The sequence below is a fragment of the Myotis lucifugus genome, unplaced genomic scaffold (genome assembly GCF_000147115.1).
Source record: "Myotis lucifugus unplaced genomic scaffold, Myoluc2.0 scaffold_43, whole genome shotgun sequence".
NCBI lineage: Eukaryota > Metazoa > Chordata > Mammalia > Chiroptera > Vespertilionidae > Myotis > Myotis lucifugus.
The window spans coordinates 7,542,008-7,558,688 of NW_005871091.1; the positions used below are offsets into that span (position 1 = coordinate 7,542,008).

At 43.1% G+C, this 16,681-nt stretch overlaps 1 protein-coding gene and 1 pseudogene across 1 annotated transcript in view; one reads left to right on the top strand and one right to left on the bottom strand.

Moving 5' to 3' along the window:
- Positions 1-16,681, bottom strand: part of PLPPR1 (phospholipid phosphatase related 1) — a 192,157-nt gene that overhangs the window by 88,201 nt on the left and 87,275 nt on the right. Inside the window, exon 2 of the mRNA XM_006088084.3 lies at positions 659-766. Within this exon, the coding sequence (XP_006088146.1) occupies positions 659-721 (63 nt within the window). The 5' untranslated portion in view covers positions 722-766. The remainder of the gene's footprint in view (positions 1-658; positions 767-16,681) is intronic.
- On the top strand, positions 8,693-11,300 carry LOC102419590 (annotated as a pseudogene).

The window sequence follows — 16,681 nt, forward strand, 5'->3', positions numbered from 1 at the left end:
TTTTTATGTGTGTGAATCATATAATTCCACATTTCTTAAAATTTTCATGTCTTTGTCTGCTCCATAGCAAACACATACAGAGGGAGATCCAATGGGGAGGGGTACAAGAAGTTTAACCAAAAAGGTGCTAGAGAAACTGTTTTCGGGTACAAACTTGGAGCAACTCAACAAAATCATTCATGACCAAAGAAAATGGCACAGTACATGAGCTTTCAATACCCCACTGAAGAAAAATGCCCAGTAGAGATAGACAACTTGAAGACTTTTTTCTTTATTTGGACTCCAAGGCAAAGGACCATCAACTAACATCATCTGTAAACTGTCTGGTGTATTGAATTCCTGAAACATGACATTGATTTTTGAAGAACAGCTTAATTTAAATGTTGCACTCATAATTAATAATATATTGAAGTTACCACTGAATATAAAAGAAATATAATAAACACAATTATTTTGTACCCCCATGGAGGTAAAGTTTATATGTTCTATGGCTTCCTATTAAAGAAACATTGCATAATTTATTAAATCTTTATCCTGTTTGTGCTATCAAAATGTAATTATCAATCATAAGATGAAATAATTTTACTCCAATTTCTCAGCATAAAAATTGCTACTATGATTCCAATTTTTCCATAAAGGTAAAGAAAAATACACATACCTCAACAAATATAAAACATGGGATGATGGAATAACTTCGCTGAGTGTTGTTTCCTACAGCCATTTCTTACACCATGAAGCAAGGCTGCACCGTCGACAACTGTCCAGGCTGAAACAGAAATACGTAGCATGGTGTAAGACCATATGTTTACCAGTCCCTTAGGTATTTACCTAAAAACATCAGTTGTCCTCTAGATAAGCAGGCTGTATACGAACAATGCAAAATAGTGATCTACAATGCAGTCAAGTCAAGTTAATAATCATTCCAGGGAAAGGAAAATGATATATACAAGCCATGAACAGTCTTAGAGACAAAATGACCGGACAGGGAGCCCCTGTGCACACAGCTGTAATCAGCAGAATTCTAATTGCCCGGCGCTTCACAGAGCCCCGTGACATGAAACGGTTTCTGCTACAAGATGTTTGGTATTGTCCATCCTGCATGCATCTCCTCTTTCTGTGCCCCATCCTCTGGGTTTGCAACTTAGGGACTTATTTGTTTCTGCCCTTGCGGACAATTGTGCCCAGGCACTCATCTCTGATGTCCTTTCATGGCCACTCTTTGCCCTGGCTCCCTTGACTACACGGCTATTAACCTCCTTGGATCAATACATCACTAATCCCTCTCACCGGGTTCCTTCAGCCGTGTGTGTGTGTGTGTGTGTGTGTGTGTGTGTGTGTGTGTGTGTCCCAAACACAAAGCACTGACGCCATAATACATTCTCTTAACTTGTAAGAATGGAGTAGCTGGGCAGCAGCAGATAATTTTAGAACATTTCTGTCCTATTTTGACCTGAAACTATTCTATTAGGAGATGAGTCCATTGTGGTTCTTCTTTTTAAAAAACCCAAAACAACCAAGCAGAGATTTGAGACTTTTATAAAACTTCCGAGACCAGATAAAACGAATTTTCCACTACACCTTTCATTCTCTATGCAAAGGAATGCTTACTTAACACACTTCAGGGGTCTGCTGTTTATTTCTTCTTTTCTGTTTGTCTTGTTTCTGTGTCACCCTTCCCCGTGGTATGAAGAGTGACACAGGGGCTGCTACCGCCAACCGCACTTTTCTTAAAGGTCATGAATTAATGCCAATTTTTTTAAACTTGTTTTTCCTGCCCTAACTGGTTGGCTCAGTGGATAGAGTGTCAGCCTGCGGAATGAAGGGTCCCAGGTTCGATTCTGGTCAAGGGCACATGCCTAGGTTGTGGGCTTGATCCCCAGTAGGGGACGTGCAGGAGGCAGCCAATCAATGATTCTCTCTCATCATTGATGTTTCTATCTCTCTTTCCCTCTTCCTTCCACTCTGAAATCAATAAAGATATATTTTTAAAAAAAATTTAAAAAATAAAACTTGTGTTTCCTTTAACTAAGTCCTCCCTTACCTCTTCCAGAATTAAACTTTAAAATACATTTCTTTTTATAAGACACCAACTTTGGACTTGTCGATTAACACTTTCTCTGATCAAATTCAATATTATGTCTGACATGCAGCCCGCACCAGTTACAGGGTTATGCTGGACAATGCTGAATATTTACTTATATCCACCCACGAGATGCCAATAGCAGCAACCCTCCTGCCCAAGATGTGGCAACTACAATGTCTCCAGACACTGCCAGCTGTCCCTGTCAGGGTGGGGTGGAGAAACAGCAAGGGGGGCCTATGGCCCCTGGTTAATTTAGGGGGACAGAAAGTGAGCCCCTGGGACATGAGAAGTTTTTGGCTGAAGAACTTGCTTCATCTGGGATAAAGGCCACAGTTTTGCCAAAGGGGACAAACTTTTTCTTGCTTGGTACCTAACAGGAAAATCTGAAAATGATTGAGGTGCCTTACTGACATCTGGGGAAATGAAGGGCACCTCAAGCTCAGGGGCCATGATTGGGGTGATACTAAAGCTCCTGTAAGTGGTGTTATTACCACTTCAAACCCATAAAGGAAAGCAGGGCTGTTTTATCCATTGGGTGCAATAAGGCCCAATTCCTAGGGCCTGTGAGCTAGTTAAGAGCTCATGAACATATACGAAGTGAACAAAAAGGCACCCAAACCATGAAAAACCAAATGAATAAATATGTAAGTATATACCTAAAACTGTAAAATTCACACAACTACATTCATGACTAAATATTAGTGTTTATAACAATTTAATTCATTTGAAAATTATTTGTAGGTAAAATTTTCTTAATTCTAAAACTTCCTTTGCAGAAAAATGATAATGATTGTAAATTAAATTAATGACACAGGAACATAATTCCAAGAGAAAAGTTTTAAATTGTCATTTTGCCACAAAATAAAAATTTATCATCAGATTACTCTCTCTTATGAAGTGGCACCTCAAAAAAGCAGCACAGAAAACAATCTTAAACAACCTTAAAATAGCCCTGGAGGGATTTGGCTTCCAGCCAAGAGGAAATGATTCTGACTGGATTTCACGCCTGATACAACTGAAAGATAGAGATAAAATAAAGGAGACAATGGTATTCAAGGCATTGGCCTGGCTGTGAGGCAATGAAGGGCAGTGATCCCTGAAAGGTGGGAACCAAAAGAAGTGAGTCCCCATGATTGCCCTAGTTTACTGCCTGGAGACAGTCTCCAGGCCACACTCAGAGAGGGGGAACCCAGAAAAGTGGCTGGTGGTCTCCCCGAGTTGAGTAGTTAGAGCTGGGAACACAGGGTGGCCAGAGCACCAGAGGGGAAGGCTGCACAGAGAGCCGGGTGGCTGTGCATTGGTCCCCTTGAGTCTTCTGCGCAGTGCTGAGGGGCATGGGAAGAAACTACCCAAGGGCCAGAGAGAAACCATCCAAGGATTGAGGCGAATAGTCATCAGAGCTCACACAATTCTCAAACAGGGACCCCTAGTGGCGCTGAGAAGTATTCCTTGCAGAGTATTGATTTTTTTCTTTAATATCTCTGATACAGAATACTGATTATTTATTGAGATTCTGGGCCACTGAGCAGTGTACTTTTCCCTGGTGTCAGGGGACACCGGAAGCAAGAATGTGACAGCACAATCCATTCTCAGGTCTTTGACATGAGTTTTACAACCTTCAAAGTGGAGAAACTTTCTAAAAGCTCCTCAGAATTAGGAGGTGTCAGATTGAAATGAGATAATGTCTAGAAAGGAAAAATAGAGCTTATTTTCTATGTGGTCCAAATCTTAATTGGAAGTAAGGTGGGGGTGGGAGTTTTCAGTAGAAAAGAGAAAATTGAAAGGCAAGAAAAAAATAAGTTGAGAGAGTTATATTTTATGAAAAATAAAATATACTTAAAAATATAAGGGAGTGAACAAAAAATAAAATATAAAGAGAAAGAACTCATGGACATGAACAACAGTGTGGTGATTGCAGGGGGCGGGGAGAGTGGAGGCAGATGGAAGTGGTATAAGGAGATAAATGATGATAGAAAAAAATAAAATAAAGAAAAACTTATATTACGAGTTAGCCACAATCCCCAAATCCAACTCCTCTTTGACACATGTTAAAGAGGCATTAACTTCCTTGGTATAACTGAGCTACCCCTTACTGTTCTGGATCATTTCTATTCAGCACATTATCTCCAACCAGGATCACAGTGTGCATTTAATTTCCCAATGCTGAAAAACCTTTTTTTTTTTTTAAAGCAGCAAAGACATTAAGGGATAGGAACAAATTAAATGGGATTGTAGATGAGTGCAAACTAGATTTCATCAAGAGACGGTGTGGGATTTAAGAAGGCGCTGTTGAGGCTTTCAAGAGAAATACTTGACTATTAAGTTTGAGAGATGCTTTTCAAAGCTTGTAAGGAATGACAGTGTGAAAACCCACATATGACATTAGGGTGGAATTGGCACTCCCTTTTTTCTCCAGTCTAGCCCCCTCCACGTTCTCTCAGAACTAGATCCATGGTTTAGCCCTTGAAACAGCCCAGATTAAGGCAGAGAGATACAAAGGGCATAAAATCCACAATCCAGTCAAATTTTCACCAATGACACAGGACTCAGGGGTCCTGTGAGGATACCAGGCCCCCACATTGTTGTCAGTGGCTTTTTAGACCTAAGGATCATTCCTGGTTCCCTCGGGCCCCCCATAGTGCACTGGCCTGGTCCTTGTGACCAGTCATTAGCTCTGTTCCTACTGCTTCCATATGATGAATCACGCTGATTCAGGTGTCCAATTTACCCATGGCTGTCCTTCAGGCAGACTAGCATGCCTGGCTCACACTTCAGCCCTAAGCCTGAATGGACAGTCTTACTGCTCCCCGCAATGCCCCCCCCCACCCCAACCACTGCCTCTTATCACCAGAGCAGTACTTGATGTCCAGAGCCCCTGCTCCTGGGCCTCTCAGAACTGAGACAGAAGGTTGCCTGGCTAATGTGTAAGCTTGCAATCATTTTTTGACTCTCTTAAACCTCTCCAGGCCCATTTTATAACAGTCTCTGCTCCCTGCTCACCCCAACCTTTCTGTATGTCAGCCTCTCACTGAGTCTCTGCAACATGCCAAGCTCTTTCTCAGGCCTGGGCCCTCTCACATCCTGCCTCTTAGAGCACTCTTCCTCCTCCATGTTTGCCCAGCACATGTCTGCCTCTCCTTCAGACTGGCATTAAACACCATTTTTAATGGCAAAGTACCCTTAACTGCCTGACTGGCTCCGATCTCTCTACTATACACTTTCATCCTCCTCCTTCGTGATATTGTATAATTGTTTAATATCTGCTCCTTTTCTAGACTGCCCGTCTGCTTCACTCCATGTGACCTTAGCACCTTGCACATCGTCGGTACACAAATGTTGACACTAACATTGTGCTTAATCTGCTCAGCTCCATCATTCAATATCACACGTGCCCTGGGTCCTTAGCTCCTGATCCAGCCCTAAGCTAGGTCTGGGGTCCATCCTTTCTAGGTCTTGCATGAACCCAATAATACGGTCCTAATATAGGTCTTAGGTCAGTCCCTTCTGCTTACTCCATCCAGATAAGTCCCACTCTACCTTGGACCCAGACAACAAGGAAAAATAAAGTGCCTGGAAAGCCTAGAAATAAAAACGTAAACCTAAAACATATGTCAAAATGTAAAATTGAATGGGGAAATTATTCCACTGAATTCTACCTCTGAATCTCTTTGTTAAAAAAAAATCACTTTCGATTGCTGTTCTAAAAGATGTGTTCCTTAATTAGAAATAACAAAGCTGAAGTAAAATGGGGGGCCGGGGTGAGGGGGGAGTCCAAGTCTACCTAGAAGTAAGCCATCTCTGGTAGAGACCAGTCTTTGCAAAACAAGCTGGAGCACAAGGATGTGCTGAGCACAGAGCTCAGCAGTCGACCGGAAGCTGGGGAGAAAGCAGAGAACATACTACCATCTAATTGGCTGTTGGAAGGGGTACCCTGGGCCATCTAGGGGCCACCGCCAGGAGAACTGCTTAATAGGAAAACACATGCCCAGACACGCAGAGCATGGTTCTCTAACTTCTTTTTAAATGGTTAATATTGTTTACCCCTACTTTTCCACCAGGAAAAAAAAAACATAGCTGGAAAAAGGAGCAGGGCACAAGAGCTTTTCTTGATGAAAGCGTAGTTAATGTTTCCTTCAATAAAATCAGAGGCTGGAAGGAAATGAGGTTCCGATGCTCAGTTAAACTGGAATCTCGATGCCCTGAAGCAAGAACACTCAGGGACACACATGCGCGCACCCACCCCTGAAGGGCGCGGGCATCGGGTAAATTCCAAGGAAAGTTGTGCTCAGCTTAAAGTCTGGGGAGAAAACAGGCAGAGAATATGTCCCAAATGCTCTCAATTGAAAAGCAGCGAATGTGATTTTGTTTTGTTTTGTTTTAATCATCACCCAAGGGCATTTATTTGTTTATTTATTTATTTATTTATTTATTTATTTTAGAGAGAGTGGAAGGGAGAGTGGGGGACGGGGAGAGAAAGAGTGGGGTGGGGGGAGAGAGAACATCGATATGAGAGAGAGGCATATCGATTGGTTGCCTCCTGCACTTTGCCTGGACCAGGGCCGGGGATCGAACCTGCAACTCAAGTACGTGCCCTTAACGGGGCATCGAACTTGTGACCCTTTGGTGCACCACAGCAGCCAGGGCAGTAAATGTGATTCTTAAATGTACTTCAGTGTTTGCATCTTCTTGCATCTGGCTCTGGTTATAACATTTCAAAAGTGACTGCAGTATCAACAACAAACTTTACGATGATGTTGTCATCATGATCTATGTTCTAGGACTGACTAGATTAAAGGTAAAGAATTCTCCTTTACCTGCAAGTGGGTGACTACTGGAGTTAGGAAGACTCATCAGGGACCAGAATCATCTAGGTGAGAAGGAATCAGAACCAGGTAGGAGCTGGCTTCAACCCAACTTTTGCATTTTTGAGATCAGCAGAGAGAAGAGATAGATAAGAGCCCCTGATTGCGCCTGGGCCTCTCAGAAGCAGCCTAGAAAATTTATCTTCTGAAGGTGGGGGGGTTGCCAGAGCGCCTTGTCAGACTTCCCAGGCACTGGTCCCTCTACATTTCCCTTTGACGTCTGTTGTGGTCCTCATTGTCAGGGCCACGGTGGTTTCTAATGATCCAAGGGATGGGATCAGTAATTAAGTGGAGAGAAAAAAAAGCAAAAGATCAATCCAGGGTGAGAAACTGCTGGAGAGGAGAGGAAATGCAGCGCTGGAGTAGAATCCTAAAGGAAACGTGCAGGGAGGTCCTTTGGGGGGGTGGTTCCAGGATATTACACAGCCCTTTATGGCCTCGCCTGCAGGGGTGTATGTCACAGGCTGCTCCGAGCAGTGGGGAGGCTGTGACACTGCTGTTCTGCCAAGGAAGACTGCATTTCCAATTTAAAGCTCAGCTGCCCAGGAACCAAGCTGTTTGTTTTTCAGAAGAGAAGACAGGGAAGGAAGGAGGGAGGAAAGGAGGAAGACAGAGAAGGAGAGAGAGGCAGACAGAGAGAGAGAAAACCATGAGTTGAGATACCAAATCTATGCTCACGTCAAATCTCTAGAACAGAGTAGTTTCGTGTGTGTGTGTGTGTGTCTCTCTCTCTCTCTCTCTCTCTCTCTCTCTCTCATTAGCTCCTTGGTCCTTGGGCGCTCTCAGGATTCACTGCCAGGAAGTCCCTGTGCCCTCATGACAGGTTAATTAAATAGCTCTGTTGGGCCCTGTTGGGGTCTCACAAAAGACAGGAGAAAGAAGTGAGACAAATTCCCTTTCTCCATGAGAGATTTCAGAGGAGGACTCAGACAACACTGGCTCCCGCCTTGCTTTGCCTACACTGCTGCGTGATCATGGGGTGACTGCATCTGTTCTGTAATGGATTTTGAATGAGTGTAAGTATATGAGTATATTGCCCACTCGCCTCTCTGATCAACATGTATTGAGGGCTTACTATTCCCTGCCAGGCTTTATACAAAGGTATAGCTTTATAGGCATAGTTTTTATGTTTACCATAACACTTCTTGAGTAATTGGCATATGGTATTGGAGATATGCTGACCATTCTCTTTAACTATTGCAACCTGCTTCCTTCATCTGGCATTCCTGATCTCACCCTATATCTTTCTATTTATACCTCTGTGGTCTAACATACTTTATAATTTATTATGTTTATTTTATTATCTTTCTCTAGCTGTGAGAATGTATGTTTCACAACTCCTTGCTTAGTTTGTTCGCCAACTGAACCCCAGGTGTCTCTTGGAAAGATTATGATATTCAACAAATAATGACAAGTCAGATAAAGACAGTGTCTCTCTGAGTCCTGTAATGGGGTTAACCTACAGGGAGCCAGGAAAGTCTCCTCCAAAGAAGCGATCTATGGGTGCCCAGGAGTGAAGAGGGTGGTGGGAACAGCATATGGAAAGCACCTGACAGGAGACAGAGCGTGGCCACGTGGCTGAAGCATGAAGAGCACCGGCAATGGGACATGTAGAGACCAGAGCAGAGCGGGCCCAGATGATACAGGGCCAGGGAGGCCTTGTTAAAGAGTTTAGAATTAGTTACGAGACTACTAGTCAGCTATTGAAAGGTTTAAGGAAGAAAACTGCTATGCCCGGCTTTATTTTATGAAAGGATTGTTCAGGATACGGAGAGTAGTTTGGAACAGTGGGACAAGAATAAAAGGGTCCTTTTGGAATTCAAGATTACAGAAGTGAGGACGTAATGGGTCTTCTGGTGGGACATTCCGGGTTTCCCCAAGTCTTCTGGGAGGAGCTGTGATCAACTGTGCTGACACCACAGGAGCCAAAAATCTGTGTATCGCCTCTGGGAAGGGGATGGGGGATGACTGAACAGATTGCCGACCACAGGTGTGGGTGACATGGTGAGGGCTCCAGTCAAAAGAGGCAAACCAGAGCTCAGAAAGAAGGTATATCCAATGATGGTAATTCAACAACAAAATCATACGGGAGAAAAGATGGCGTGTTTCTTTATTTTGAAGATAATGTGGGGGTCAGAGTCAATACTAAAGGTGAGATGAAAGTCTGCCATCACAGGACCAGTTGCAAAAGAGCATGCAGATTTGTGGCCCAGGATTGCGTCCGATGCTGGCAGCATCGCACGATTCTCTGGGGTATTTGTAAAAAACAAACAAACAGAAAGCAAAATAACCAACAATAAGAAAAAAAAAGCATTAAAATGTATCTCTCCCTTCCACCCCCCTGGAAAAAAAATGAATGAATATAGTGAGGTGGCCAGTTGAAGAGAACTTCAATCATCCAGACAAGAGGAGAAGGTGGTTTGGGGTAAGGATAAGGCAACAGACACAGACAGGAGAGTGAATTCAAGATAATTAGAAGAGCAAATAAGATTGAGTAAGGATTAGAGTAGGAGTGGTGGGAATGTCAAAATGCCTTTTCTTATTTGTTTAAATCCCTCAAACTAAAACATACATCTTTTTGTGTGCTGTCTCTAGTCGTGATGAACAGGTGATAAGAGCTTTCTGTTTGCTCTGTTCAATCAGCTGCAGCCTCCTCTTCAAGCTCCCCTCCTGAATCCCAATCGTGTCCTTTCCGCATCAGCTTCCTCTGGCCCAGAATCAGGCGCAGCGTGAAACAGTCTATTCTTGAAAATCAACACATTGCCTTTTAAAACACCGTGCTTAAAGGAAAGATCAACCGAAGGACTTGTATGCATGCATATAAGCATAACCAATGGACACAAGACACTGGGGGGTAGGGGAGGCCGGGGGAAGGTCAAGGGGGGGCGGGAAAAAAGGAGACATATGTAATACTCTTTGTAATACTTTAAGCAATAAAACAAAATTAAAAAATAAAAATAAATAAAAATAAAAGAAGGAAAAAAATCAATACCCTGTTGTAAATGTATTCCCCTGATAAATTGGGGTCCCTAAATATATATGAATGCCTTTCCTTATTTCCTTTCTGCTTTTCCGATCTCCACATACCCTTCGAGGCATAGTTCAGTTTCTGCCTCTGCCAGGAAGCCTTCCGAGTTCAGTCAGTCAATCATTCACAACAATCATGCTTTGATCTGCCAATAAGCCACGAGCCATTGGTGTGGCGTTTAATCTCAGGCAACATTAGGACATCAATGACAGGATGAGGCAGGGCAATCTCTTAGCCTCTTTCCAGTCTATGATTTCCCTTTTGTGCTCTCCTTTATCTTTCAGCCAAACTCCAAAGTTCATGGTTAACTTTCCATGAGTGAGTGGGTTCTGTTTCCTTCTGGATTGTGAACTGCAAGACTGGGCTGACTTGCAAGCCTGTGTCTCTCACAACGGCTAGCACAGCGCTAAATGACAAAAGTGGTGAATATTTATGCTAGTTCCAAGGAGAAGTGTGGAAGAGGTGATTAAAGTTTGCCTTAGCTCCAACACCCTTTCCTTTCACTTCACCACCTCTGCAATAATGTCCCTTCTCCCTGTACCATGCCAGCTTATAACCTACAGAACGAAACCTGGCCAGGTTCACCAGCAGCCTACGCAGCAGCCTGATGTCTCGGAATGCCACTGAATGGTAGGGTTCCTCCAGCGTCAGCCACAGCCCTCATCACAGGAGTAAATGTAACTTTGATTCTCAATGAAAAGCCACAGTCCTATGGACTTGAGCGCTGGAGTTAGAGCTGTCAGGTGTGAATCTGGACCCAGGTCACCACAGAAAGTAAATTATACTAACTCCCTGTGCCTTGCTGTGTTTCTGTGCATTTCTTTGTCTCGCTGTGGTTGCACCGGGGAATGGTTCTGAGGCCAAATGACACAATGTGCGTGGTGTTTAGCACATGCCAGGTGTTCTGTAAACATTTGTTGAATGAAAGCTCTTTATATTCAGCACTTGCAGTTCAGTTTCCTGCTTTTCCCTTCCGTGTCCAGACACCATCAATTAGGGAAACACTACTGTACTATTCTGCATAATAAGAGGGGACTGCTTTGAAAGCACAACAACAGAACTTATTAAACATCTCCTTATTCATCCAGATAGAAGGATTATTAATTATCGAACATTGGCTAGTTCCCAGGACACCTCATTTGCTCACATCCATTTTCAGAAAAGCTTCAGATTTGGATGTGAGTTAATTTCACATTTTCCCCCCTCACAGAGAAAGCACAAGGTCACCGAGCAGGTAGCGGTCTGCAGGCCACCTTTCAGCCAGCAGGGATTTACAAGGAGGGAATTCATGCTAGAGTCTGGAGGAGAAATGTGGATAATGAGATAAGGGGAGCGGTGGAGGAAACAGCAAGAAAAACTAAAAAGCACTTGTGGGTTCTGCCTGGAGCTCTTAATTAACCACGTTCTCCACAACACAGAGCAAATCCATCTGGGCAGCCCCAAAATAACAACAGCCCCTAGAGCTCAGGGGTGGGTCAATGGTGCAGAGTGATAGGTCACAGGCCCTGAAGAATTTAGAAGCCCCTCCTCCCCCAAATAAGAATCAAAAATAATGGTGAGGTTGAAGCTAGAATGCCCTACACTTAGTAAGAACTAATAAATCCAATTTCCTCAAGTTTGGCACATTGTGCTAAGACAGCTTTGCCACAACAGCTCAGAAAAGGGGAAAGAATGCTGCAGAAGCCTGTACATGTGCTGTTGGCACAAAACTCCCAAGTTTTTCCCTAAGTAAATAAAGCCAGTCACAAACTCATTTGCTTTGCCCTTGGGAAGTCAGGAACTTTCGTCACTGATGTGTGGATGAGCCCCAACTGTCTCTAAGGAAAGCATTTTATTTATGGCCTTTCGAGTAACACAATCTGAGTGTAATTCGACATGTTACATTGATTTTGTGTTGGGACCAAGGCAAGGCAGAAGCTATTCGTGTTTTCGGGGTCAGGCAGGGTTGAATCACGCAGACACACCTGGCTGAAAAGTGACGGCTGCAGCCAACAGAAAGATTGTTTCCTGGAGACTAAGTGCCCTAGGATAGAACACCCACTAAGCCATTACCTCTTCATTCCAGATATTCTGCATAGTCTGTCCTCCTCATTCTACTGTTGTGGATACCGAGGCTCAGGTTAAGTGATTCGCCTCAGATGGTTACCAGACTGAAAGTGTTGAAGCTAGAACATAAACTAGGCCCACTGGGCTCCAAACTCCACTGAGTACCACTCCCTGCTAGCTCCCCGCCCTGCATGATGCTTACCCAGGATAGCCACACTATTGATATCTGGGGATAAGAAATAGTGAAATATTTACCCTAAGTAAATACTTTGAATCAAATATCCAAAAATAATGGAGTCTCAGTATAGGAAGTCACCTAGTCCAAGGACCCATCCTATGCTTAGAATTTCAGAAAAGGACTTTTACACAGTTTGCAATCCTATCTAATAAAGAGGGAATATGCTAATTGACCCTCATGCCATCACAAAGATGGCAGCGCCCACAGCCAATAAGGAGGGACTATGCTAATTGCTGTCACACCCTCAAACATGGTGGCGCCCACAGCCACAAGATGGCGGCGCCCAGTCCTCTCAGCCCCGCTGTGCATCTGCCTCCAGAGTCCCCCAGTCCCCTCAGCCCCCCAGCCACCCAGGGCCGGCCCGAGGCACAGGCAAGCCTCGGATGTCGGCTGCCCAGCCACCCAGGGCCGCCCAAGGCTCAGGTAACCAGGGCTGGCCAAGGCTTGCACTGCTGGCAGTGGCAGCAGCAGAGGTGTGATGGGGGCGTCGCCTTCCCCTGATGGCCTGGTTGCCTCCCACCCCTGAGGGCTCCCGGACTGTGAGAGGGGGCAAGCGGGCTGAGGGATTCCCCTCCTGTGCATGAATTTTCATGCACCGGGCCTCTAGTTAGGTAATAACATCCCATAAACACAAGAAAATCTTGGGGTATGAGGAAATATCTTTACAAGGCACTATTTTTTCCTCCTTTTAATAAATAACATATTTTGAATGCCTACCATGTGCTATGCTGTGCTAGGCATGCCAGCTTTGCCTTAAGAATCCCCACAATAATCTTACAAGGCAGCACTATTATTAACATCCCCATTTTACAGGGAAGGAAACAGAGGATTAGAATGGCTGCACAACTTGTCCTAGGTCACACAACCAGTAAGCCTTAGTACAAAGATACAAACCCAGTTTATTAATGTGTTCTTCAAGGTATGTGGAGACACAGTGAAATATAGAAACAAACCTAATGAGTTCCTACTATTCTCTGACAACAGTAGACAGTTGTGCTTATTTGCAAGTTATTGGAAGGATATCCAATAACCCAATACATTCTTCAACCTAAGGCACGTCCAACTTCTCTTTGGTTTCCTAGAGTCAGAGCATTTTGGAGTAACTGAGGCGACATGCTAACTACCATGTACAGAGCCTGCATTTGAACATCTGCAGGGAAGGAAAATACTCTCACAGTTTGTTCCACTTAGGAGCAGCTCTGGTGATCAGGAAATCATTCTTATCTTCAGCTGACGAGGCCATTCAGTTAGGAACCTCCCACTTGTATCTCTTGTAGGTCAAGGGCAAAAACAATCCTGTCGATGAAGTGACATTATCAAAAGCAAAGAGGTTTAATGCTATTCACTGAAGCACAAGTGATCTTGAAGGAAATTGAGAGATTCTTTTTCAAGGACAGCTTTAATAGCTGAAGGGGAATAATGTTTTATATCCAGCCACCCAATCCGCTACAGACAACTTGTCACACTAACGTGGCCACATTTTTTTAAAAATATTTCAATGACATTTTGAATGCACATAAGAGGTTGGAGTGAACAAGAAAGCTAAAGACTTTTTTAGAAATCGCATTTGCATTTAATTTAAAATTCTTTCCAGTCCTATGACTTCTGCATAAATATTTATGGAATCCCAATGGCTAATTAGATTATAAGCCTTTTATCCAGGAATTTGTCCAATTTTATGCTGTCCGTGAAACCTGAGCTCTTTGCTGATCTCAGTTTGGTCCATATTAAATAAGCATTTGTTTCAACAGCCTTAAAGGCTACATTTTAAATTCTCACATTTGTTATGCATATTACATCATGAAATGTATAATCCTTGTTTTTGGACAAAAGTCTAAAGACTCAAATCCCATGATAAAATGGCTTTCTTGGGTGAGTGCTTTCATTTTGATCAAAGAGGAGTAAAGTACCAAATGCCCCCAAAACCAAGAGAGGAAAAAGCACAAATTGGTGCTTTATATCATCAACCAGGCAGCCTTCTACATTGATGTCTTCATGTGGTCCCCACAACCACCCTTGGAAGTGGAGATTACTGTTCTACTTAACTGTGAAAGAAACTTCAGTATCACACAGAATTAAACAAAAGTAGTTCTCCAGCTGGGTCTTCAGATGCAGCACCACTTCTTTAGTTACAGAGGAAGGCCAGAGAGGAATAAACCACTCTCTCTGTTCTACCCATTTCTAGAAGTTCAAGGTTTCCCCAAGTTACACTTTAGGAACCCAATAGGCCTTTTCATCTACACTTAGTACCCTCACTCCATCTTTTTGTTTGTTTTATTTTGTTAATCCTCATCGAGGATATTTTCCATTGATTTTTAGAGAGAGTGGAAGGGAAGGAGGGAGGGGAGAAACAGAGAAAGAAACATCAATGTGAAATAGACACATCCATTGGTTGCCTCCTGCACATGCCCCGACTGGGGCCAAGGATTGAGCCTGCAACCGAGGTACATGCCCTTGACTGGAATTGAACCTGAGACCCTTAAGTCTGTGGGCCCATTCTTTGTCCACTGAGCCAAGCTGATTAGGGCCTCACTTCATCTTTCTATCCCATAAGGTAATGCTATCACCACCACCAAATTTTTCTAGGTACAAAAAGAGCTGCATTGTGCTCTGGTATCATCATGTCATAGTAAATGAAATAATTCCTTTCTGTGGAAGAATCTTAATAATAATCTTAAGGGTCTGACTCTCAGGGTCTTGGTTCCTGGAAAGTGAGGTGCAAAGCGACACCCTCTTACAACACAAGGGCTGTTCATTTCAACTAGCTCAGTCCCCACCAATGCCCTCTTCTATTCACATGTGTTTCACATGATATTCCTTCCAGCTTGTTTCAGATGTGGCCGCTTTATCAACTTCACCTCCCTGGAGTCTTTGTTCTTTCATCCTATAGCTCTGACTCACCACCTCTTCCCGCTTGTCTATCTTTTAGCCTTTCTCTCTTGTTCCACAAACCATTATTTATAAAGTAACCTATGTGCTGAGTTTAAAAGGTCAGATAAAACTACAAGCTTATGACCCCAATAGCAGTCTCCCGTTTCATCTCTTCTCACCTCCATATCCTACTCTTCAGAGGCAATCCCTTTGAAATATTTTAATTCTTTCTTCTGGTATTTAGTAAGCAGACTCACACATTAAAGGGAAAGTAAAGTGATCAGTTCTTTATGGAGGCAAAAAGTCATTTTCAGTTTGATCTAAACTCCAGAGAAGAAAGTCTAGACAAAACTTATATTACTATAGACTAAATGATCCCTCAACTCTTTCACACCAAGACAACTCAAAATAAGATGAATCTGAGATTAATGCCTGTATTTAAGTCTCTGTAATAAGAGAGCCCAGACATGTTATGTATTTTTAAAATTGATTTTTACAGAGAGAGGAAGGAAGAGGGAGAGAGAGAAACATCCATGTGAGAGCAATACATTGATCGGCTTCCTCCTGCACACTTCTCACCAGGGATTGAGTCCTCAATCTGGGCATGTGTCCAACTAACTGAGTCATACCAACCAGGGCTCTAAGACTTATCTTAAGGTTATGAATTGCTGGGGGCTAATTCCAGCAGGTCATAAATGCAAGAAGTTTCATCAAAAGGTTGATGGAACCTTGAGGCTTCAGCAGGTCTGAACACTTGGGTTGCGGGAAACGAGTTAAGTCGACTCGCGTGAATTGCGCGTACTCCGCGGGAGCCGTCTTAAAACTCGGTTCATATAGATTTGCGGTGGAGTGCGGGAAACGTGTAAACTCGGGCCGATTGTAACTGCGTATTACCAAATATTTCATTTCAATCGAACCCATACTTCAAAAGATATAGGCATTTTAACGCGCCATCTTATATTTTGGCGGGAAATTCACCCGCAACCCAAGTGTGAAGATACATATTATTGCCTACTGGAATAGCTGAAAGCATTTCCTCAAACCTGAAGATTTGCATATATCATTGCCTGCTGCCAGACAGCCCAGGGCATTTCCCCAAACCTGAAAATCTACATGTTATTACCTGCTGCTGCCAAAGCAGTTTTCCCCAACCTGACAATGCCTACTGTATGCTAAACCTTAACCTTTGATACGTATATCTTCTTTGCTTTAGGACAATTTGTGTTAATAAAAAGCGAGGGGTCTGGAGATTCAGAGAGAGAACTTGGTTACTGAAGCTAAGCCCTTCTCTGGCTCCCCCATGTATTACAAATTTATATTTCATTTCTAGTCTCTTTATTAATTTACATGCAGCCCTTCTCCAGATTCCTGAACCCTTCTAGATGCTGAGAAAGACCCCAGCAATGAATTCTATAGGGGGAAAATTTAACTCAGATATCTAGACCGCCTGATTGATGATTTTTAATTTCTATGTATTTAGTCACATAAATTTGATTTTTCATAGTGAAATTTCATTTCCAGGTGTTTCTGAAAGATCGGTTATGAGAAATCAA